At 51.8% G+C, this 21,974-nt stretch overlaps 10 protein-coding genes across 10 annotated transcripts; 1 reads left to right on the top strand and 9 right to left on the bottom strand.

Annotated features, from left to right (window-relative positions):
* Window positions 1-345: 345 nt before the first annotated feature.
* PC9H_011150 (uncharacterized protein) lies at window positions 346-1,782 on the bottom strand (the record flags this gene model as incomplete). The annotated part of the gene is made up of 1 exon (XM_036780635.1): window positions 346-1,782. The coding sequence occupies one exon, from the start codon at window positions 1,780-1,782 to the stop codon at window positions 346-348; it is 1,437 nt and encodes a 478-aa protein (XP_036628018.1).
* Window positions 1,783-2,155: 373 nt separating this feature from the next.
* Window positions 2,156-3,034, bottom strand: PC9H_011149 (uncharacterized protein; the record flags this gene model as incomplete). Its single annotated transcript, XM_036780634.1, has 1 exon — window positions 2,156-3,034. One exon carries the CDS (start codon window positions 3,032-3,034, stop codon window positions 2,156-2,158), a length of 879 nt encoding a protein of 292 aa, XP_036628017.1.
* A 146-nt stretch (window positions 3,035-3,180) lies between these two features.
* Window positions 3,181-4,447, bottom strand: PC9H_011148 (uncharacterized protein; the record flags this gene model as incomplete). Its single annotated transcript, XM_036780633.1, has 2 exons — window positions 3,181-3,531; window positions 4,292-4,447. 2 exons carry the CDS (start codon window positions 4,445-4,447, stop codon window positions 3,181-3,183), a joined length of 507 nt encoding a protein of 168 aa, XP_036628016.1.
* A 271-nt stretch (window positions 4,448-4,718) lies between these two features.
* PC9H_011147 (uncharacterized protein) lies at window positions 4,719-6,688 on the bottom strand (the record flags this gene model as incomplete). The annotated part of the gene is made up of 6 exons (XM_036780632.1): window positions 4,719-4,850; window positions 4,889-5,194; window positions 5,302-5,931; window positions 5,990-6,131; window positions 6,246-6,584; window positions 6,636-6,688. 6 exons carry the CDS (start codon window positions 6,686-6,688, stop codon window positions 4,719-4,721), a joined length of 1,602 nt encoding a protein of 533 aa, XP_036628015.1.
* Window positions 6,689-7,148: 460 nt separating this feature from the next.
* Window positions 7,149-8,549, bottom strand: PC9H_011146 (uncharacterized protein; the record flags this gene model as incomplete). The annotated part of the gene is made up of 9 exons (XM_036780631.1): window positions 7,149-7,291; window positions 7,351-7,421; window positions 7,486-7,669; window positions 7,730-7,769; window positions 7,830-7,910; window positions 7,970-7,992; window positions 8,046-8,158; window positions 8,216-8,360; window positions 8,432-8,549. 9 exons carry the CDS (start codon window positions 8,547-8,549, stop codon window positions 7,149-7,151), a joined length of 918 nt encoding a protein of 305 aa, XP_036628014.1.
* A 2,195-nt stretch (window positions 8,550-10,744) lies between these two features.
* On the bottom strand, window positions 10,745-12,785 carry FEN1 (Elongation of fatty acids protein 2; the record flags this gene model as incomplete). Its single annotated transcript, XM_036780630.1, has 8 exons — window positions 10,745-10,786; window positions 10,855-10,928; window positions 11,001-11,128; window positions 11,220-11,284; window positions 11,345-11,813; window positions 11,869-11,999; window positions 12,064-12,216; window positions 12,270-12,785. The coding sequence occupies 8 exons, from the start codon at window positions 12,783-12,785 to the stop codon at window positions 10,745-10,747; spliced, it is 1,578 nt and encodes a 525-aa protein (XP_036628013.1).
* Window positions 12,786-14,015: 1,230 nt separating this feature from the next.
* On the top strand, window positions 14,016-14,772 carry PC9H_011144 (uncharacterized protein; the record flags this gene model as incomplete). Its single annotated transcript, XM_036780629.1, has 4 exons — window positions 14,016-14,131; window positions 14,184-14,236; window positions 14,284-14,606; window positions 14,665-14,772. The coding sequence occupies 4 exons, from the start codon at window positions 14,016-14,018 to the stop codon at window positions 14,770-14,772; spliced, it is 600 nt and encodes a 199-aa protein (XP_036628012.1).
* Window positions 14,773-15,204: 432 nt separating this feature from the next.
* On the bottom strand, window positions 15,205-17,063 carry PC9H_011143 (uncharacterized protein; the record flags this gene model as incomplete). Its single annotated transcript, XM_036780628.1, has 9 exons — window positions 15,205-15,329; window positions 15,416-15,435; window positions 15,471-15,641; window positions 15,696-15,795; window positions 15,851-16,042; window positions 16,090-16,380; window positions 16,433-16,752; window positions 16,808-16,886; window positions 16,934-17,063. 9 exons carry the CDS (start codon window positions 17,061-17,063, stop codon window positions 15,205-15,207), a joined length of 1,428 nt encoding a protein of 475 aa, XP_036628011.1.
* Window positions 17,064-18,691: 1,628 nt separating this feature from the next.
* PC9H_011142 (uncharacterized protein) lies at window positions 18,692-19,234 on the bottom strand (the record flags this gene model as incomplete). The annotated part of the gene is made up of 2 exons (XM_036780627.1): window positions 18,692-19,048; window positions 19,193-19,234. 2 exons carry the CDS (start codon window positions 19,232-19,234, stop codon window positions 18,692-18,694), a joined length of 399 nt encoding a protein of 132 aa, XP_036628010.1.
* Window positions 19,235-19,654: 420 nt separating this feature from the next.
* On the bottom strand, window positions 19,655-21,476 carry ERG1_2 (Squalene epoxidase; the record flags this gene model as incomplete). The annotated part of the gene is made up of 5 exons (XM_036780626.1): window positions 19,655-19,810; window positions 19,859-20,054; window positions 20,101-20,191; window positions 20,242-20,620; window positions 20,688-21,476. The coding sequence occupies 5 exons, from the start codon at window positions 21,474-21,476 to the stop codon at window positions 19,655-19,657; spliced, it is 1,611 nt and encodes a 536-aa protein (XP_036628009.1).
* Window positions 21,477-21,974: the final 498 nt, after the last annotated feature.

Below are 21,974 nucleotides of genomic sequence, written 5' to 3'. Positions count from 1 at the left end.
TGCTTTCCCCTCTGCTAGTGCGGTTCATAATGCCTGTGGCTGCTTGCGCATATGACATGTGGTTGTTCGTAGCAGGTTTGAGGCGACCAGGGGGGTCTGCTAGCCCCTCTGGCCTTTAGGGGTGGTGGTACTTTTCCCTGTATTCGGGTACAGGTACTTCGTATTTTCCTTCGGTGATTTGGTTCACCCGGCCCCCCCCTCGGCCTTTACCTGGTTGTGGCTTACCTGTCCGGTTTCCCGTCAGTAAATTCAGCCCTCAACCTTCACTTATGCGCTGCCTGTCTGTCTTTATTGTGCGGTCCCGAAACTGCGCAGCACTTTTGATAATATTAGGTCTTTTCTAGATTAGCTACGTGTATGTCCTGGCTGCCTGTCCTCTGGCCTCCGGCGGTTCTTCTTCCCCTTTTTACCTATTCCTGTAGGTTTCGTCTTTCGTTTGCCTGCGTCGGGCCTGTAGGGCGGCTCAGGCCTCACGAATTCCTCGGCGTCCGGTGTTGGTCCCTTCCAGTCTTTCAGTTTGGGGAAGGGGCAGCTTTCGCTGCTGTGGGTCTCAGCTTTGCACCATACACATCCGACTGTTTCTGTCGTCGATGAGAGCGATTTCATGTCGTCGAGTTCGAAGGTGATCCGTCGTATCGTTTTGAGCCACATGCGATGATCTTTGTGGTTATCATGTATGGGTCTCCCAGCTAGTTGCCATATGGGTGAGTTCTCGCCCCGTTCGTTCTTTCGCTGGATGAGCGTTAGGCTTAGTGATGATAGGGCGATGATTTTTCTCTCTTGCACTGAGCCGCCTACTCCTTTTGTTGCTAGCGCTTTGTCTATTTCGCGGGTTACGTAGGCGTCCTCGAAGAGGGTGTTGATGATCGCCTCCAGTGCACTCCTCATTTCGTTGGGGTTGTCCGCTATGCTTCCTCCCGCGAAGTTTGCTATCACCCAGGACGTTGGCGCGTCGTTGGGGACTGCTACTGCGTTGAACGCGTGTTTTTTGCCGTCGATTTGGAAGGCGAATGTCTGCCGCCGTTCGAGGAGGCGTTTCAGCTCTGGCGGGATGTTTGTAGCCACATAGGCGAAGGGCATGGCGAACTGCGCCCTCGTAGGTGGGGTGAACTGGTGGGATGGGGGGACCACTACGATTTGGCTCGTGCCAGCCCCTCTGAGGCTCTGGAGGAACGCGGTCACTTGTCCTGGGTAGTTGGGGTTCTCCCTGGTGAACCTGTTGCCTGCGCCGAAGGGGATTATTAGCATCGTTATGCCCTTCGTCTGCTCCAGCCTTCTCTTCAGACCCTCCCTCATGTTTCCTATCATTGTGGAGTTCTTGTGTGCGACTCTGGGGAGGGGCGCAGTCGTGAAGGGGATCGTTGTAGCGGTGGTTTGGGTGTCTTCTGGTATTTGGCCCCAGTGCGGGTTGGGGGCTACGAGTTCGGGGGGGAGGGGGGTGCTGGTGCATCCCCGGAGCCTCGCTTCTACCCTTTTCGTTGGGAAGCCGTCGTGGCCTGGTTCCACGTTTACGATTTCGATGTGTCGTGTTGCGGCTATGCTTTGGTATGTTTCTGGGCCGAGGCAGTCGAAATTTGGCGGGGCGTATGGTCTGTACTTTGCTCTGGGCTTGGGGAGCTTCTTGGTCATCCTCTTCCCGTTTGCGTAGAGGTCTATCGGGTCGTCTACTTGCATGCGCATCCTTTTGGCTTCAGGGACCTTCCGTTTGGGTAGGTCGCCATTGGGCATTTCTATCCGTCGCGGGATCGGTTCGTCGTCTCTAGTCCTTTTCGCTCTCTTCATCGTTGCTGGACGTTGACTGTTACGCTACTCGGGGGGTGGCTGGCTGTGTCGGTACCTGTGTGTTTTATTCTCATTTAATGGTGTCTTTTTTATTTTTATTTTGTGGCGGGTTTGGCTTCCGCGGTCTGGGCCCTATGTTTTTGGGGAGCTATGTTCGCTAGTCTAGGACGTAGTATATTGGCGGCTAGGGTTTTTGCTCGATCAGGGGGGGTGGGTCTGAGTGGGTCACGCAATGTTACGGTCTCGGATTGTGTCTGTAGTTCCATGCGGTTCTATCGTAACGAGTAAGTGACTAGTACGGACGGGCGCGAGAAGAGTTAGAGGTGCTGCCTCTGGTAGTTCTACTCCCTCCCCGGCTACCTCGTGGGTTTCCTCATTCCCTGGTTCTGTCTCTCGCCGCTGCCTCCTCCTTGGCTCTGGCTCGTTCAGCTCTTACTTCTCTGGGTATGGGGCCTTTCCAGTCGGCTACTAGCGGGAAGGGGCACTGTTCTTCGGGGTGAATCTCGCTCTTGCAGAATGCGCACGGGTCGTAGGGTTTGAGGTTTTTGCTCCGGATGAACATTTCGTCGATCTCATCAATAATGTAGCGCCGGGATGTGATGATTCTCAGCCACTCCTTGAACTCCAGCCCGTTGTTCGCGATAGGGTCTGCGAAGAGTTGCCATATGGTTATCTCCTTCTTTTCTCTGTTCGTTACGCGCATGCTATGGATTTCAAAGCTCTTGAGCGTGTCCTGCACGCGTTCGTCAATCGACCTGGAGTTTTCCACCTTCGCAAGACATGCGTCGACGTGGTTCCTGAAGTCGGTGTCCTTCGCAAGGGCTGAGGTGATGGTTGTTAGGCCCTCTTGGATGGCCTCGGGGTCGTCGGATACTGCTCTGCCGACAATGTCTGTTATGAACCAGGGTCTGACGTTGGCATCGAAACGGAGGGCGGAGAAAGCTATTTTCCTTCCCTCAGTTTGGAACGCGAAGGTTTGGTACCACAGTAGGTACGCCCGGAGTTCGGGCGATCCGTGGTGAAGCAGCAGGATGTGGGGCTTGGCGAACTCCCCCCTCTTGTCTGTGTCTCTCTTCGGTGGGTCGACTACGCGAATCCTCTCGTTCCCTGCGATGGTGAGCCCCCGGAGAAAGTCTTTGATGTCGCTCGTGAGGTTGGGGTTCTCTTCCTTGATTTTGTTTCCGCCTCCATATACGAGGAGGGCTAGGTACTTGTCGGGGTTCGCTCTGACGGCGCCGGCTGTCGTCTCCATTATTTCAGCGAGGAGGCTGTCCAGGGACTTCACGACCCTCGGGTAGGTGGCTTTGGTGTACGCTATTCGGGATTGTGTTGGTTCGAGGGGGGATAGGCCCCTGCGCGTTGTCTGGGCGTGGGGGTTGTTTGGCTGGTATTCGTTCGTTAGGTGGGCGGTGGGTTGGGCGCCTTGGTGGGGGGGGGGCGGGGGTTGCTCGTTGGGTTGGTTGTGCGGGGGTCGCCCTGGCTTTCGCCTTCGTGGGCTCCCCCTTCGTCATCGAGCTCCCCATCTTCCCTTTCGAGGGCATTGGGACGCTTTCTTTTGGTGGTTTTCGCGGACGTGGCGGCTGCGTTGGGGGGGGCATCTAGTATCATCGTTCCTGCTGGCCCGGCCAGGTTTGTGTCCATGGCTGTGGAGGTGTTCGTCATGTTGTCGTTCGTAGTAGTGTGTGGTGGGGGTTTTCTTTGGGGGGTTTTCCTTTTTTCTTTTTTTTGCCAGGGGGTTTTATTTCGTGGCTACCCTGAGTTTGGCTTAGGCGGCCTGGCCTCCTCTCTTCCTCGTGTTGCGTATGCCTCGCCGTTGAGGTCTGCGGAGTGTTCGTTTGGTTCAGCTAGCTGTGTGGGGGGGCACCTGTGGGTCTTCCTTGTGTTGGTTTGGCTGCGGTTGTGGTGTTATTCTTAGTTTTGGGTTTGGGTGTTCCCTTGTACGACCCGACTGGTTGTGTTGTCTTTGCAGCGTTCTGCATTGTTTGCCCGTCCTGTAGCTGGGCAGCTGCCTTGCGCTCGCGGTGCGTCGTGGCCTGCTGTTGTATCGCTGGTTTTCCCTCGGGGTCGGCGCCCCTCGGTGGCCCCGCTCATCTCGTACGAGCGGTTCCTGCCTCCCGATGGTCGCTCCATCGGTTGGGGCCTCACGGCATTTTTGAGAAACCCCTGCTGTGTTCAGCCAGGGGACGTCCTGTTAGTTCTCGTCGCTGTGAGGCGACGATTAATCCCTTGCGCCACGGAAAGGCCAGGACGCACTCCACCACGTGGTGGTTGCAGTGCAAGGGATACGAGTTGTTACTTGAGGTCAGATTGATGGTCAGGAAGGGAGACCATATGTCCTGCACGTACAGTCAACTAAAGCGGGCGGATTAGTCAATCAGCAGCAAACGAACATAGTGGAGACACACTGTCTAGCGTGAGTTCTTGATAAACTCGCAGGAATCCACGATGGAAAATCCCAAGGTTCTCCATGACGCCGTTCAATCCTCAAGCAGTCGAGATTAGGACACACAAAGGTGTCTGGTTCGAGCATTGGGTGGAATATATCCAGTAACTGGAGAGTCCGAAGAGCTTCCAGACGTATGGTAGATGGTCTGAGTGCCTTCGCGCCAGTATCTGTTATAAGGATCTTCTTGAGCGATAGTTCCTCGAGTGCGATAGGGAGCATGCTGAGAAGGTCAGAGGAATCCTAAATGCCCAACCATGTAAGCTCAGTTTGCGAAGGCGAGGGGCGGCAAGCATCGACCTGATCCCTGCGGCAAGCGGTGCTGGGGTCATCTCCAAGTTTACAGTCCCCTCCCCAATGTACAAGTCGCGCAAGTTCTTGAACCGACGGCAACACTCTTGGGACGACTCCGGAATGGCGTAGCAAACATCGTCCCAACTGAGGTGAACTTCGCGGATATATTCACTGAGGTGGGGTGGGCTTCAAAGTGGGGCTAGGAGAGCCGAGCATCGGCGTTCTGGCAGGACAAAGAGAGCGTACGGAATACATGCGGTCGGCAGATGGTGCTCCATGTACGAGACACCAGAGAGCCAGCAGTGAGAGTCGAGAAGGCCACGTCAAATATCTACAGCGAGGTGACAGAAAGGGAGTATAGAAAAACACATAATCCAACAGTTGGAATTCCGAAAGGAGTGTACGTGATTGGAGCGCGTTTTCGCGCTCAATCGCGCCGAACGGCCGCATCGCATCGACGATGCGAGTTAACCACGACAGTGTAGTCTGACTGCTAAGATCGACGGTGTCTGTAGCGGCATCGAAGCCAGTCTCAGCGCAATTCGAGGATTCGGGCCTCTTCATAAGCAGACCCTCCGATGAAAAGGATCCTTGACTACAGATTTCGATCTGGAGAGTCATTTCGATTTGGACAATCCCAGCGTATATCTCGGACACGGGTAAGCTCTTGATTATCTAGAGACGTCTCAAAAGTAGTACGTACAGACAAACGAAAGTCAATTTACTCACGGCCGCATTGGCCAGAGAAACCTTGTTTCGCTCTCCTTCAACCGCTCACAGACGCGGGTAATCTGTTCATCGTCCACATTCGCCACCGAGAACCTTATCCATTTCCCCGCATCTACAACCTCCCCCACCTCCGAGTTGGAGAAGAACCTGTCAGGGAGCGACACCACACCCATCTCCTCTGCCAATCGCTGACACACGGCATCCGATTTCACGCCATCAAACGGATGTCTGACGAAAGCGTAATACCCTCCCTGTGAACCGATGAACCACGTAGAGGGCAGCGACCTCCGAAACAAGTCATGTCGAGCGGCTATAGCGAGTGAATTGGTTCGTATAGAGGGTCGGAGAGCGGGGAGGAGATCGTTTGTGGCCAGCGCGATTTGGGGGACTCGAGGCGGACATATCTGGAGACAGTCTAACGCCGTCTCAGCGTGTTTGAGGAAGGCTGGGATGGCTGCGATGCTCCCGAGGCGGAAGCCGGGGATGGCGTACGACTTGGAAAAGGAGAATAGATGAACAAGGTAGTCCCTCCACGGTGGCATCGACGGTGCCGCGAAAAGACCATGCGGTGACGAGTCGAGGATGAAGTCGCGGTACGTTTCATCGAGAATCAGAGCGAGATTATGGGAATGGGCCAGTTTAGCGAATGAGGCGAGCAAGGCTGGGGGATAGATAGCTCCTGTCTAAGCGATAGAGTAAGACTCAGGGGGTGTCGACGGGAAACCGGAAGTACAAACGAACCGGGTTGTTTGGAGACACCAGCGCTATGGCCTTGGTCTTCGGGGTAATCAACTTAGCGCATTCTTCCACAGAAGGCAGAAAACCCTCTGCAGCGTTTGTGGGTAGCGAAACGGTCTGTACGCCCAATAAATCCAAGGTCATCCTGCATCGAGATTAGCCGGGTTTCTCTTTGGTCTCACATGAGAACCGTACTGGTGGTTGAAGTACCTGAGGTGAAAAGTTAGTGATCGTCCATGGATACAGGAAGGAAATTCACCAAGGTGTTGGAAGGATGACTTCGTCGCCAGCATCAGCCAAGCTCATCACCGCAGCTACAAAGGCTAGGTTACAGCCTGCTGTCAATGCGATGTCACCTGCTACAATCTCAGTTCCTTCCCCATAGACAATCTCCATATCCTTAGCCAGGAGACGCCTCAAAGGCACGTCCCCAAGCACGCTAGAGTATCGCGAACTTGAAGGCTGCAACGCTGCAAGACTCAACGCATCCAGTAGGTCCTTCGATGGCGGATATCCAGGACTTCCTTGGGCCATATCTAAAAGTGGACGTTCGATGGTTGGGACATACTTTGCAGCCCAGGCGTATGCTTGAGGAATTCTGGTGCGATGGTTGGGCACACGGGAGATGTTGAAGGGTTGAGGTACTCACGGAGGGGCAAAGGTCTTCAGTACGCCTCGACTCAACTTGAATGGCACGAACATTGTGCAAGGACATTGTGCAACAGATTCGAGGCTTCGGAATCGAACGACCGTCGTCGCGTCACGTTGACCCTGAGTTCTGTCATGTGATGTCCGAAAACCTAGTGGCGCGACGCGTAGTATTTACCTTTACCACCCAGAATAATATCTCCAAGCAGGCGATAGTTCTAGATAGACTATAATGCTGCCCCACGTTATCAGACCTATGTGGAATCAGACATTCTACGTTGTCTCACGGCCTAAGGACAGATTCGGGACATATTTTGTATATCATCTATGTACGTAGAAATGATGTCCCAGAATGTACTAGCAACGAATCATAGTATAGATATGTGCGGCCGATAAACGAAAGTACTTTTCTAACAACATAGTGTGCGCAGGTCCATGAAGTAAAGTCCGTGATTTGATTGAAAGTGAAAAACATCAATCCGTGATCCAACCGTGATCCGCGAGCGGAAAGGATTTAAGCCAGAGTCCGAGTAGATTCGTCTGCACTCTTCTCGCGCATAACGTACGAGGAGCCATGATTTGTCGGTAGGAGGAGACCTGGGTGAGCGATGTTGATAGCTACCATAGCAAATATGACCATCATTCCGTCAAGTACATCTGAATTATGATTAAAATTCAACGACGGAAGGCAGGGAGTGGGCGAGACCGCTACGTACTGAAGTACACCTCCGTGGTGATGATTCGGCCATCCCAACCGTCGGACAACTCAATTGTTCGGTAGACAGCTCTAAACCCCGGAATAAGACGGAGTCAGTCAGTCAGTCAAAGATGTCTATTGGCGGCTGACGCACCGGATAAATAGGACCAGTGTACTAAAGACTAGGGCGCTGCTCATCAACTTGAGACGCCCGTCAAGTACTCCCCGTGTGGCCTCCTGTTCGCCCAGGATGGGTTTAGCGACCGAGCGTATGGGGCGGTCCCACAGGTATCGCATGAAGAATTCAAGTGCGAGGACAACGTAGAAGGCAATGGCGACTGTTTCCATACATTGTATTTAATGCGACTGTCACGGATATCGAAGGGACGAAAGCTTACTCATTTGAAATATGATACCGCCGAGCATTGTGTTGCCGCCCTACATACAGCATCTGATGAGCATGTGGAGGGTGGCACCAGCGTGTCGGAAACGACTCACCGGTGTGGGATCTTCGTTGTTGTCTGAGGCGACGGCGGCCATGCCTCCTCCAACACCCTGGATGACGAGCGAGATGATATCCTGGTGCGAGACTACGTGTTAGAGGAGAGATCCAACGGCTCAAGATAAAATGCACATACACAACAAAGGAATACGATGGTGTCTGTACGCAGGAGTGTCAGAATAACGTGGATGCTCGCGACTGAGCGAACTTACACCACTTAGGGCTCAACCGACTGTACACGGGTCCAAGCCGCGTGATAATTCTTCCGAGGATGATGAAGTTCGCGGCTACCAGCGGTGTAGGAGCGAGAATTGTAGCGGTAATCCTGGTGGGTCACCGATGAGCGAGACCCAATCAAAGAGAATATGGGTGCAGGACGTACTGAATTTGGAACGCGTCTGAGTTGCCAACGTTGTAGCTCGACCAGAGACGGCCGCTCCAGCCGAGGATTTCGACTGCACCAGCTAGGCACGCTGTTGGGAACAACCACCACGTTCGAAATATGCTGGCCTGCGCTGTATGGGCGACTAGACATCATAATAATAATTCCGATGGTTAGCTCGTGACTATGACTCCTCGACGTGATATTGGGACTCACGGGTGGACAGCGAGAAGAGCACGATGAAAATGATGGCAACATATCTCGTCGGAGTGTATCCATACGGCGAGTTTAGTTCTTCGTCGGCGCGTGGTAGGAGGGTTGTGACGAAATCCATGATGGTGGAGAAGAAGTGTGGAGAGAACGGCTGGGTTGTGTCAGCAACGTTGTTCCCCTTAAAATATAGTTTCCTCCGTGCTGCGGAAATACTTGCACCCTGTCTGGACATCCCGACGGGGTACGGTTGTACGGTTGCAGACAGGCAAAGTCAAGGCAAAGCTATCCGCAGTCACCGCATCGCCACCAAGTCGTTGATCATCCCAATGCACGTTTGAACGTTAATCGTAGCTCCTACACAACACTCTGATTAGATCTTTGTCGAAAATTTGTGCCCCTATACATCTACATTGCTTATACATTACCATTTAAATTGGGGACAAAGCAACGTCTCTACCATTCTTGTAGCCTTGGTCGACGATGTTCTAGGTCAGATTGACCCTTCCTTGATAGATAAGGCTATCGGAGAGTTTCTACATATATGAGTGGTGGAATGAAGATAGTAGAGGTGCCGACTGATGATGGAATCAGGTACGAAATTACGCGCTTGGGCTTGGCGCCTCCATCGATTGCTCTTTCGTTCCGTAACTACCGCAGTTTGGACATACACTTTCCTCTTTGTTGGATGTTTCACAAGTCACAGACTCACAGACCAGTGCGGCTGCGCCTGGCTAGAACTTAAAGATGAGGATATTGCGACGGGATATAGGGTAATACAAGTCCTCCCTCGGCTACCAGTTACGAGACTTGGCGGGGAGGTAATCTTACATCTCACTCCAAAATACTTGAAACCGAATCCTACTTGCATAGCTAGAGGTACTTAGTTAGTCCAAATGGCTAGAACCAGCAAATCTCAGCTGCCCTTAGAGGACCGAGCATGCGTGGAGATGCGACAGACAAATAGTAATAGCAACTGCGGTTGGGCGCGACGCTGAAGCGTGTATGATATCCGCAGTTTCGATAGTGGGCGCTCTAGCCGGCTAACATACTCTGAACAACAGCTTTTGGAAAGGTCAGGCACGCGACTATTCCCATCCGTCGTACATACCAGCAGCAGTATTGTGGGGTAAATACCTATCCAAGTCAATGCATCACAGCTCACCTGGTTCATTTATCTAACGATGACCGAGCCAATGTCCAACGTCCCTCCGACCCGCGCGGGGGTGATGATACCAATCCCGTCCTACCCAATAGAACTGAGCCTCGACCTCGAGCTACAATTGTTGACGGTCGTCGAAACGAGGTATATACTGGGATTGTACAATCAGGGAAAATTCCGTTGTTTCATCTTTTCAACTCTCGTGGCGAATACCACCTCGGGATTGAAAGGGCCAATGGAATTCTGGAAATACCGGATACGTCGGAATGTGGGTGGGATGAAAGGCACATGTCGTCGCGCTGAGTTCTGTACTTACGTACGAGCGCGAAGGATTGCACAAGGGATGTGCATGAGTCAACGCAAACGGTCGCAGTAAGTAGCTGTGATTGAACCGACCTGTGGTGTAAACCGATAGTCGATTGGGTGGAACGTCCGTCAACTGCGCGGTGGATGCGATACGCCGTCGATGGCAACCGTGCTTGCTTGAATGTTAAGGGTGTTCACCGGGCACGAGGGGCTGCGAACTGGGCTTACTTACAGGCGAGCCCAATGACTCTACGAGGGAACGTGCGAGTACAGGATGCGGGGCTAGTCGTGCAAACAGCTGCATCGCAGTTCATGAAATTGGGAACTGAGAGTCGATCCCGGCAAACCACTGTCAACTGCGCCGTGGCTACGGTCGCGGTTGCGACGCACCGTCGATGGCGACCGTGGTCGATTGAGTGCTGAGGCCTCACCATCTGGGGTGTTCATAATACGCAGTGCACGGGGAGCCGGGGAGCTTAGCCTCCACCCAGCACCCACACCCAGCATCCATCTACCCCCTGCACTTCTGGCGTAGCTGACGGTTTGGGGCGCGGGGCTCTGCGGTGCAGTAGTGAGTAAAACTCCTGATTTTTTACCAACGAAAGGACTCACGGAAGACTACAGGAAATAATACAAAAGAGGCCCGTTCCACATCTGTATCGAATGTCTGTTGGGAGCTGCAAGACCACTCGTTGATACTGTCTGTTAATATTAGAGGATGACGAAGACCCAAGAAAAGTACACAAGACAACGAAAACAGGATGGAATAGTGGATTACAAAGGATAAAATACAGCAACAACAGTCCGAACCAGAATCAACAAAGAGAAACTTGAGGGGAAACGACGGGACGTTACTTCTTCGCTTTCTTCTTGCTCCCCGACTCTGCATCGCCCTATACCGACGCACACGCGTTATCAGTGGCTCTACGTCTGGCAAGCAGCGAGACGGGGAAATACTCACCTTCCTCTTGACACCCCCGGTCTTCCCTTTTTCTGCGCCCGACTTTTTATCATCGACCTTCCCCTTCCCCTTCCCTAGAAGACGTGGGAATGTACAATGTACATTGTCAGCCGTCAGGAAAGCGGAGCTATCAGTGTAGCACGTACCTTTACTAGCTGAGGCAGCGGGTTCTTTCGGTTTTGGCTTGACGGTGAAGAAGCCATCCAGTCGGCCCTGCTGCTTCGTGTTCATGAACTTCGCGAGCTTGTCGGCGCCTTTGCGCACGCGGTCTTCACTGTAGAACCAGCAATCAGGAATCCATACAACGGTGATTAGAGGAGAGCATATCGATAAAGAGGAAATCCGGGAATGATAAAAAATCTCACTTGAACCCTTTGTCCTTGACGAGGAACTGGACCAATCCGTCTACGTCGGGGGCTTTCCACTCTAACTACAAAGCAAGCGAAAGTGAGAGTCAGCGTCGGACCAGCAGTAAACGGGAGGGGCTCACCTCGACCTTGTCAGCCGATATGACATCCGGTTTCTCAAACATCTTCTTCGCTTCTTCCCAAGGCCACTCCTCAGGAATAGTGATACCTGCTTTGCCTTTGCCTTTCCCCTTCTTGCTCCCCTTCGCCTCGTCTCCGTTCTTTTTACCAGAAGGCTTTGATTTCTTGGATGTCTTTGCTTTCGATTTCGCGTCGCTGGCGATAACTTTTGATTTGCCCTTGGGCTTCTCACTAGGTGCGTCTTCGTCTTCGCTATCTTTGTTCACATCCTTGTCTTCAGCAGCCATATCGACATCGGCGGCGCCATCAGATGTTGGTGGCAAATCGAAGTCAGAGGTGGGAGGCACATCGTCCCCCAGACCCACGTCTTCGTCGTCAGAGTTTTTGTCTTCTTCAACACCGGACTTCTCATCGTCTTCAGATTCGGGGTCAGAGGGCTCCTCCACGGCTAACGCTTCCCGCTCGGCTTGCCTAAGAGACGTCGAACCCTGTTAGCGAGACAGCAGGGATGGAACAAATAGCTAACTTTTCTCTCAGGTGTTTGACAATCTTCTTGAGGCTGCCGTGCTCGCGGAGGAGCTTCAGCGCTGTCGTAGGGCCGACTCCTTTGATGGGCTCAAGATAGTCACATCCGAGTAATATGCAGAGATCAATGAACTAGCATGATCGTAACCCAAGTGTCAGTCAAGACCAATAGTATAGTAATGGAGAAAACACTTACGGTGCTCATGTCCATGTCCAGACCTTCCAGCGCCTTCTGCAAGTTGACTTCGACAATGGGGGCTTTCTTGGCTTCCGAAAACGTCAAGTGTCGCATGAGGATGGGTGACCCAAAGGTCAGTGTGTCCATATCCTCTGACCCAGCGGCGTACACCTGAGTTCGCGTTGATATATCATTCAGAAAGGAGTTCAAGAGAGCAGACTCACCTTCCCACCTCTGGCAAGCTCAGCGCACTGCGCCTCTGCCTCGCTCGGTGCAACAACATATGGTATGCCCATCAACTTCAACAGGCGCTGGCACTCGGCATTGTGCTGGGGGGTAACCTTCACTGTTCTCCGCGTAAACCTCGAGATATCCTCAGCGGTCCCAACCTCCTTCGCCTCCTCTCCTCCTTCTACCGCTTCCTTTCTTCTTTCGCCCCTCTCCTTCAACACGGCCCTTTTCATATCTGGCGGTCGTCCATCGAAGACATAGACTACTTTAATGCCATTTTCGACCATCCGTATAGTACGATAGAAGAGACCCATTAGGTGAGAAGTCTCTTCCCCATTGTCGTTGGTGAGCATTTCACCCGTGGCCTGTCGGACCGCAATGAGAAATTGGTAGATAGACATGGACGCATCGATGGCGACACGTCGGTTGAAGAGCGTGGCTATCGCATGGGATGTGAGTGCATCGGGTGCATGAGTGCTGAGCAGCGGCGTTAGTCCTTTGATCCCCATCGTGAGCGTTGGTGTTGAGGAGAATAGAAGAAACACGTTACGTCACGCGTTTGTGACAAACAATGTGCTATTGGGCGCCTAACCGATCCTCATGAGACGCTCATGTTGTGTTGTGGTAGCAATTCATGTTCCCTCCCGACACCTCCAAATAAGCCTCAGGTACTGGAAATCTCGACTGGAAATCAACTTGAAATTTACCATCGACTCGAGAGACGTCTGCAATTCGGATGGTTGATCCATACGCCTGGAGCTCGGACGCATCACGATGCACTCCATTGTGCTCCACCATGAAGCAAACTTATCCTCTTCGCATGTCAGATTCTCTCTCAGGTTCATTCCGCCGGCTACCGCCGCCATTGTCTGCAGCGCAAGCTGCAGTGTCGAGTGCTGACTTTGCTTGCTTCTGTTTCACCCCGACCAACCACTTCCCTCCCAGTTCCCTCAAGCATCCCAGTTCCACTAACGAAACCATACGATGAGATCTAACGAAATCAGACAAGGCAGCAAGAATTAATCGCTTCCCTGGTCACGCGTGCTATCGGTGCTTCGCTTGGCTTGTAGTAAACCCACGCTATCGATCTCAACAATCCCAAGGCCTCCAACAATGCACCGATGCGGGAACATATCCTCTTCGCCCTGTCTCAGCCTGTTGCCGCACACTATCGTCAGCATTCTATGGGAACTTTCCGTACCTAGAGCTATGTGATCTTTCCATTGATCGTGAACATCGCTATTCATCACTTCGCATGGTCTCTGAAGAGGCTTTCAGAACGTGGTTAGCGCTGCTAGTTGGTGGAAATCAACTATCCACATCGTGGACTTGTAACGAGGTCCGAGACGAGGTCCTGAGATAGACGAGTCCGCGCCCAATCACGCTCGCTGAGTAGCAAGTTCTCCTACGAAAGGTCTAGCAGAAACGCAAGCAAAGGGACAGATTCGTACACGTAAGTTGGCCTAGGTTTGCATCAGCCTGGCAGCCACGAATAACAAAAATACACAGGGACACGCTGTGTATGAGCGTGCACGGTGCCAATCGTCAGGGTAAGAGCCTCCTTATAGTCGAAGAAAATTCCACTGAACAATACCCCAGCTGAGTTTGAATGGAGACGGCAGGTGACGAATTGACAGCAAATCTGATTGTAAATTGATATTGAAGTTCCATGAGAAAGAGTGGATGCAATACCCTACAAAAGCAGTGTCGATGAAAGGTGGGGCCCCCACTGAGACACGATGCCAACACCTACGACTTCATGGTTGGGATTCGTAACGACCGAAGAATATCGCGCCAATCCTCAGGCAATGAACGATGAACTGCGGGAGCTGGCGACTGCAGCGGGGTGTAGGAGGTACTTCATGCAGTGGCACACGCGAATCGTATTATGATTCAACGACGAATAGGGTATATCATGGTGTACAACACGAGGATCCGGAATTTGGGTATTTGGTACCTAGTGAGTGTTCTCCGCCTCGCACAAAGCACTCACCCACGCCGTCACAGTGTGGCCGTCCGCCGAAGCCAGGAAAGCCGCCAGAGAAAGCAAGGATGATGCTGATCATCAAGCCCTACTTGCCTCCAAGGTTGGGGTAATCGGCGAAGCAATGGGGGTCGACTTTGAATCAAACCCGTCACCAGTATTCGAAGCCGGCATTGTCGAAGTGGCGATGATGGAGCTCAATGAGGGCAAAACGGCGGCTGATGTTGCTCCCTATCTCAACGAGATAATTGCAACGAAAGGAGTTGGTATCGTCGCCGGAACCTGGGGGACATCGGATCAGAACGAGAGGCGGCTTGTCTTGGTAGTTGGCTGGGAGTCATTAGCAGTAAGTTCGATGCCCCAACGTTCTTCAAACTTAGTTCTGGATAAAGCGAGTTATGTAGGCACACCAAACGGCCGTTGCTGGGGCAACCGACAGCCTCAAGGCGGCGATGGCCAGTATACAGGACATCGGAACTTTGAAAGTTAACCATGTCAAGCTGTACCATTGAAGCGACGTCAATATTTCTGATTATCGACATCCATTACCTTGTATCGTTCACATTCTTGTTGCAAGTTGGATATTGTATCTGATCCTTGCTCCATTCAAGGCGTGTAAACGACAGTCATGCACTACCGTGGCGAGTTGTAGTAAACACTGCGCTCAGTATACTATCTATTCCAAATGATCGGCCAAGTTGTTTTGGACACACGGGTTGCTTTTACTGAGAGAAGAGAATCGCCTTTTTTGGAAACCTGTGAGGAATAGAACCAACCTATAAAAGGCGATTTTGTCGATCTCTACGATCCTACTACAGCATTGACTGCTGCCCATCGTAGAACACCCCATACTACCCTTGGTTTAAAGGCCTCCACTTGCGGCATAGCAAGCATACGGACATGCCATAACGCAGATGCGACTACCTCATCCTACGAGATGGGATTCAAGCTTGCATCAGTAGATCCTGGCAGAAAACGATGGACCGCCTAACCGTTTCCGCTGCTCGATACGCGTAGTATGAGTACCAACGGGCAACAGCACCTTCCCTAGTGCGGCTCTCGCCTTTGACTGGAATCGTTGTAGAGTAGCCATAGTCTGACATGAAGAGATACAATCAGCCCCATACTCACCCCGGTGAGTATTAGTATTCTCACCTAAAGCTTTGGTCGACGTCCTACGGGTTTTCGAGATTAACTCAATGGAATATACACAGAGACGGCAGCGAGAACTCGCCACAAGTCTTCTACTGTGCCATGTGAACGCTCGAAATACAATGTGCTGAAGTTTTCAGGGAGGCGGCCGAGCTCTGCCGCAGGGACGCAGTTATGGAGAATAGAGTTTAAAATCGTGGCTCCATAGAGGGCCTTGGTACACCCTTGCCTATTGTCAGAATTTGAGTCACATTATCGTTGTCTACGAGGGGGATAGGATTACCCAAATACAGGGTTGATCTGCGCCACTGAATCACCAATAGCAATGAAATTGGAAGGCAAGGATTGCGCGATTTTGTGGTATTGGACGAATGAAGCTGCGGCTGTAAGATCACGAGTTACTTGTGAGTACTCAAGTACACTATACGGCAAACGTACGTATTTTCAGCGGCTTGAAGGTCATGGTAATGTCTCCTCTCCGCTCACTTTCGAGAAGCATCTCTACGGCTTTAATGACCCATACCTGCGGAGGCTGAGCGCCTTTCACTGAATGGACATACGAAATTATATCTTCGCTGTTTTTGGGTAGATGGGTGTTTGCCCAGCCACCACAACAAAGCTGGACTATTCCTGACGTTGAGATCTTTGAAGCCATCAGAAATAAGACAAATACATACTTGTATCGTCCATCCGCGCGAGTATGAAGGAGTTGTTGCCCCACTTGTAGTGTGTGTAGTAGGTGTAGATGAATCCTTGGCCGAAACCTCCTGGACTAGGGAGATCTTGAACCAGGTCTCCAATATTGTCAAATGTTACGGTGACATAGTATAGTTTGTGGTCGTAGATGACACGCAAATCGCTAGTCGTTCCCGCTCGGCCCTTGATATTAGGAGACGGTTTAGTGGAGGAGGGTATAAAGCCGGCCGACTTCAACCACCTGGTACCTCTTTGGGCGGCGCCTGTGCAGTCTGAAGGAGTAATTCAAGCGGGTGATCCGTGATGTGTCATATCGAGACTGACCTATAACAAGCGAAACATTCTTCATATCCTTCTCCTCTCCCTCTGTCGTGCGAACATTGACGGTCTGTATGGTAGACATATTGTCGGAGGGAACAAGCCCCGTAACTGTACCCTGTATCGTTTGAATACAGTTTGCGCTCGAGCCTATAAGTAACCGGTATAATAGTGCCTCTAACTTGGGGCGACGAATGAGTATTGTGTCGGGGAGACTACAAGTCTTTTCGAGGCCAGCGGTTGACTTGAACATTGTAGTAGAATACAATTGAGGAGTAAGGATGGGAATGCCACCAAAATGCAACGGTAAGGTGCCTGGGCAAACCCTAGCGCGCATACCAAGATCAATGAGGATTCGACAGACGAACACGATGAACTTACACTCCTCCTGCTTCCTTAATCATTGTATCGAAGTTAGGCCATAGACGACGAAGGCCGTCGACCATAAATGTTAGGTAAGCTACAGAGCGCGTCAGTAAACCAGAGAACTCTGCTTAGCATACATACCATGAAGGGAATCATATTGAGCCACTCGTTTCTTCGCAAACTCCCGGCCAGCTTTCTTAATCTCAGGGTCGACGATAACTACGTTTTGGAAATGATCTGCACAGATGCGGGCAGTCATCAAGCCTGCCATGCTTTTCAGAAATTATGTCAGTACTGGAACCAACAGACTCAACAGCGGAATAAAAACTTACCTTCCTCCACAGATAACGACCGTTTGTTTGAGTTTGATTTTGCGAGGATGTCCCAAAAGTGAAATATTCAAAAGCCATTCACGCGTCACTCTGTGGTAATAATACCAGGCAGAGCAGGACACCAGAGCCAACGCGACGCCGAGAGATGCTGATATCAAAGCGTAGCCATTCTGTATGAAAAATTTGACGAAAGACGAGGGCTCATGGGGAGTTGACATGCCTTGCTAGCGAGAGTCAAGGTAAAAACGAAGCTTTTGTATTTGCGGTTTCGCACTCGGTCCCGCTAGACCAATGAGGGGAGGGTCTTAGCATCGGGTCTTGATGATTCCACACTACGCTAAAAGCGGTGTATGGTTAGCTACATCCCCCCCCCCCCCCCAAAAAAAAAACTTTCTCTGCCCGCGGGAACTTTTCTGCGGAAGAAGTCAAAACAAATTTCCGGATCACTTTGATGATTGATACTGTTCTTCAATGGCTCCATAACTATAAGTCCAAGTGAGTTCAGTGAAAGACAGAAAGGGGACCATGGCTACGAATTTTATAGGACATTAGCTTATCCAAAATCACTGTCACGACGCTCGGGTCTGAGCTGAAGAAGAAGCTAGTCGATTCCGCTGGGATCGCTACCGAGCATCTTCTCTTCTTCGGCGAAGTCTTCGGTCATTGACAGAGTCAAAGCGGCATTCGTGCCGTCGCTGAACGTTGGTGGCAGTTCGAACCCGTGAACCCTCGCACCACCGCCGTTAGACTCATTCAAAGTCAGCGTTGCTGATGAACATGCGAACAAGAATGCAAACACGAAAGCAGAGGCACGCGGCGGGGGGAACAAAAATGGTTGTGCCAGAGACGTAGAATAAAAGCAGGTTGGGGAAGGGATACAAACGGGATGTGGCCTCTACATCCAAAACTGACTTTTGTCGCCTTTCGGGCACTTTCGCGGGCTTCGAGCTCTATGGCGTTGGAGTTGTCCAAAACACTGAAGCGCTCCAAAAGCTAGGTCCATAGCCTTTCGCCACTTTTTATCACTTTTTAGGCCCCAACCACAAAAGCTGTCGAAAAGCTGAAAGCGATGTGTATTCTTACTGATAGCCACTGGCCGACGTGGAGCGATCTCGACACACCACCGACACCACCGACGGATTAAACCTCCAGCGTGGCATTGATCATGTACGCCATGTTAGTACATACATGGTACACGGACAGTAAGAGTACTCATCATTTAATTGGCGACACCAAATGATAAGATAACGATAGCTATCAGCATAGCGCCTCCCCATCGTGCAGAAGACTGACCGCCAGATTTAGACGGAATCCTCCATCGTATTTCGTACCATAGAAGCGGGAAGAAGAGCCAACGGGTGTATATTATAATTTAGATAGCTCAAACGGTACGAAAAGGTTGCCTCATTCATGCGGTTTGGGGGGTGAGAGAAGTCAGGGTATCAAGGTCTATGCTAAAGTGGAGCTGGGCATTAGCAGAGACCTCGCGATACAAGGTTTTTGTAAAACGTACGATGCGGTACCATCTTGGCATACAAGTGCTATCGAGATCAAGAGCCTTTCGAAACTAGTCGATGACGGCCAGGTCGCACGCGTTCGTTAGCTCCTCGTCGTCGTAATTACTGCCAACGAGCAGGCATGCCTGTATGCCACCATCGGCGAGGCGGACAAGCACCTGATCCGGGTGGTCCAAGAGCTTTTTGATGTGCTTGAGCGCGTTTTGCTTGCGATAGTCCCTGATCATGGTCTCTGAGTACTCTTTGGCCTTGGCGTTAGCCTCGAAGTCGTCTGGCAGGTTCTTCTCCGCATATGCCACGAGAAAGTCGTAGGGGATCAGAAATCCACAGACTCGCAAGGGAACCCATACAGGACCCTCACATCCCTTCTTCTTCTGCAGCGGAGGGACGTCTGTGGTGTCGGCCTCCTACCCAGGCTCTCGTGTGCGGGTGAGCTTTATGCGAGGGCGTTATGGATTCGTAGACAAATAGTTTCAGTAGACGGTAACAGGCGGGGACAAATAAGGACAAATAGAGACACTTGGTGAAGCGTACAAGTTAGAAGCGTATACATCTCGCTGCCAGTTGGGTATGCCTGACTTCTGCGACAGCATTCTTAAATCTTGGTTGGTATGTTGGTCTCCTTGCCCTTCGCCGATGGCAAAGACCTGGGCTCGACCTCTACACCGAAAACGGCACGCGAGGGCGGAGGTGCTTTCGGTGGCTAGTAGCGTCCATCTTCGAAAACCGAGTTCTCGCTATGGCCGGTCGGATGACTCGCGTGTACCAAGTGCTGGACCTAGATAGAGATACGGACGACCCGAAAGCGGACGCCGAAGAACAATTGCTGAGCGCTGAAGGATTGCTACGTAGATCTGTAGTTCACGCCCAAGGAGCCATTTTCAACCGCTCTAGAGCCGACATAGTCAAGTACGAGGCGCGATCTCCAGTGAACGAAGCCCCTCAAGTGGTATTAGAACTATACGCCTATCAACTTAGCCAGTCAGGTGGTTCACGGACGGTAAGCATATTCATCATTTACAAATGATTGCACCAAGCGATAAGATAACGATAGCTACAAGCATAGCACCTCCCCATCGTGCAGGAGACTGAACACTAGATTTAGACGGAATCCACCATCGTATTTCATCCCATAGAAGCGGGAAGAATATTGCGCAAGTTTTCCATATCTTCGACGCCTTGTCAGGACATGAATTATGCAATTGAAGCGGACATACCACGCGCACGCTCTTGGTGAGCAAGGACATATAGTGCACCAGGGTGCTGAGAGCTACGTTCATCGCGGGTTGGTGAGTGATTGTATGATGATATCGGGGTGAAGAGGGTGACGGAGTAGATTGGAATAGAACCAAGATGGCGTACATCGCAACGCCAAAGAAATGACGAAACAGTTGGAACGGGGAGCTCGATATTCTGTATGATGTTAGCAAGCGAGTGAGTAGAAGCCCAAAGCACGCACCCAGCTAACAAGGATATCGTCCCTCTAACGTACTCTCCCCCTAGCTCGAAATATTTAAAGCACCCAAGGCGCATGATGGACAGTTCCTCGTCTAACATATCTCCAGTCAATTGACGAAGCTGCGAAGGAAGATCGACATACCCGCTGCCCCAAACAGCTCGTACAGCACCAAGCTAAGCATATTGATTGTTGAAGAACGCGGTTTGCGTTGCCAATACCACCGACTCAACCCCGCCTCCATCGCTGTCCAATCACCCAAGTCGTCGACTTTGTTTAGCATGTCTCGTAGTAGCACCACGTCGTTCAGCGCGACAGTCATGCCGCCGCCGGTTAGCGGGTGCCGCGTGTTCCATGCATCGCCAAGGAGGATGGCACCTGGTTTTGTGTGGTATGAGTTCTGGTTGATTGCAGTAAGGAAGGGATAAGGCATGCGACGCAGACGATCGGAGTGCACGGCGCAAGTCGCAGGGAGGCGGAGGGAGGGCGGGAGTTGGGGCACGATTTCGGTGAGGATGTGCGACTATCATAGGTTACAACCATAGCTGGTCAGTGAGTTTCCTCTGTGCATCGTAGATGAATGAACGCACCTTCATGTCAGCAGGCAGCGGCTCCTTGACGTCGATAAGCATCCTCGTGCATCGCTCCGATATCTGATACAGAAGTACGGGGCCGTGTCCACTGACGAATACGACTGTACCATGCTGCGCGACGGGCAGTTCTGCGCCCTCCAAGACGAGTCCAACGAAATGGCTGATCAGCCGAGGCTCCACTTTGGCGGCATAGGCTGGCTGAAGAACTTGTTTTCTGAATTTCGAGGCGCTGCCATCCGCGACGATGACTACCTTGGCATGTAATTCGTGCGTAGAAGTCGCGTTGGAAGCCTCCCTTGTTCGGTATCGCACTCCTGCAATCCTCCCGCTTTCAGATTCTTCTATCAGTTCCGTCACAACAGCTTCTATCACGTCGACACCATCGGCGCCTATCGCTTTGTCGCGTAACGTCATCACAAACTCTCCATGATGGAAACTTCTTCCCTCAAAGCCATCTGGATACGGCACCCTTACCTGCCTCTCGCCCTCCGCAACGCAATACCCGCGTACCGGAATCGCGCCGATGCCCTCGAGGCATACTTCCAACCCAAGTTCGCGCAGCGCGATGATGCCGCCTGGCTGGAGAAGCTCCCCTACAATTCTATCAGGCTTGGAGAGAGACCGCTCGATGAGGGCGACCCTGAGCTTCCTTGGTTTCGATCCGTATTGGTTTGAATGAGTGGTGTCCGTTGACCTCGATGATAACGCATACGCGAGCGCCGACCCAGCGATTCCAGCGCCGATGATTACGACGTCGTAGTGACTTGCGGGCACTTCTGTTCGCATGGTTAGTTGGTCGCGTCGCAAGGTTTCTGGGGCGTGCTGACGCTTCTGAATATTCTATGTATTACTATAGACGAAAGCGCCTAGCGCTCACCTTCGCTCCGCGCCACTCGCGATCGTTCGGTCTCGGTGGCACTAGTTCCAGTTGTCATTTGGGGGGATCAGATGGAGACATCCGATTGATCGTGCATCGTTTCACTTCGGACACATCGAAACTTCCCCCCACACATGCACCATGCATCAGAATACGCGGTGATTAACCCGGATAGCATCGTCTTACTGTAGCCAGTGCCTCCGCATCAATGGATTGGCAGTTCAGGGCCTCACGGTCATATGGCTTTAGCTTCCTATGGGCGGTGTTGTGCATTGCTCAATTCTGTAACAATGACACGATTGTGTGCGATGGTCGCCGATCTCTCTTCGCCGGAGACACTATGTACTGACTACCCTGATCTTCGGGCGTTTGGGATTTGGGATTTGATTTGACTGGGACTCCTTACA

This window comes from Pleurotus ostreatus (assembly GCF_014466165.1).
Source record: "Pleurotus ostreatus strain PC9 chromosome Unknown scaffold_8, whole genome shotgun sequence".
Classification (NCBI taxonomy): Eukaryota; Fungi; Basidiomycota; class Agaricomycetes; order Agaricales; family Pleurotaceae; genus Pleurotus; species Pleurotus ostreatus.
Note: the sequence above shows the minus strand (reverse complement) of the source record. Positions and strands in the feature narration are given on the sequence as shown.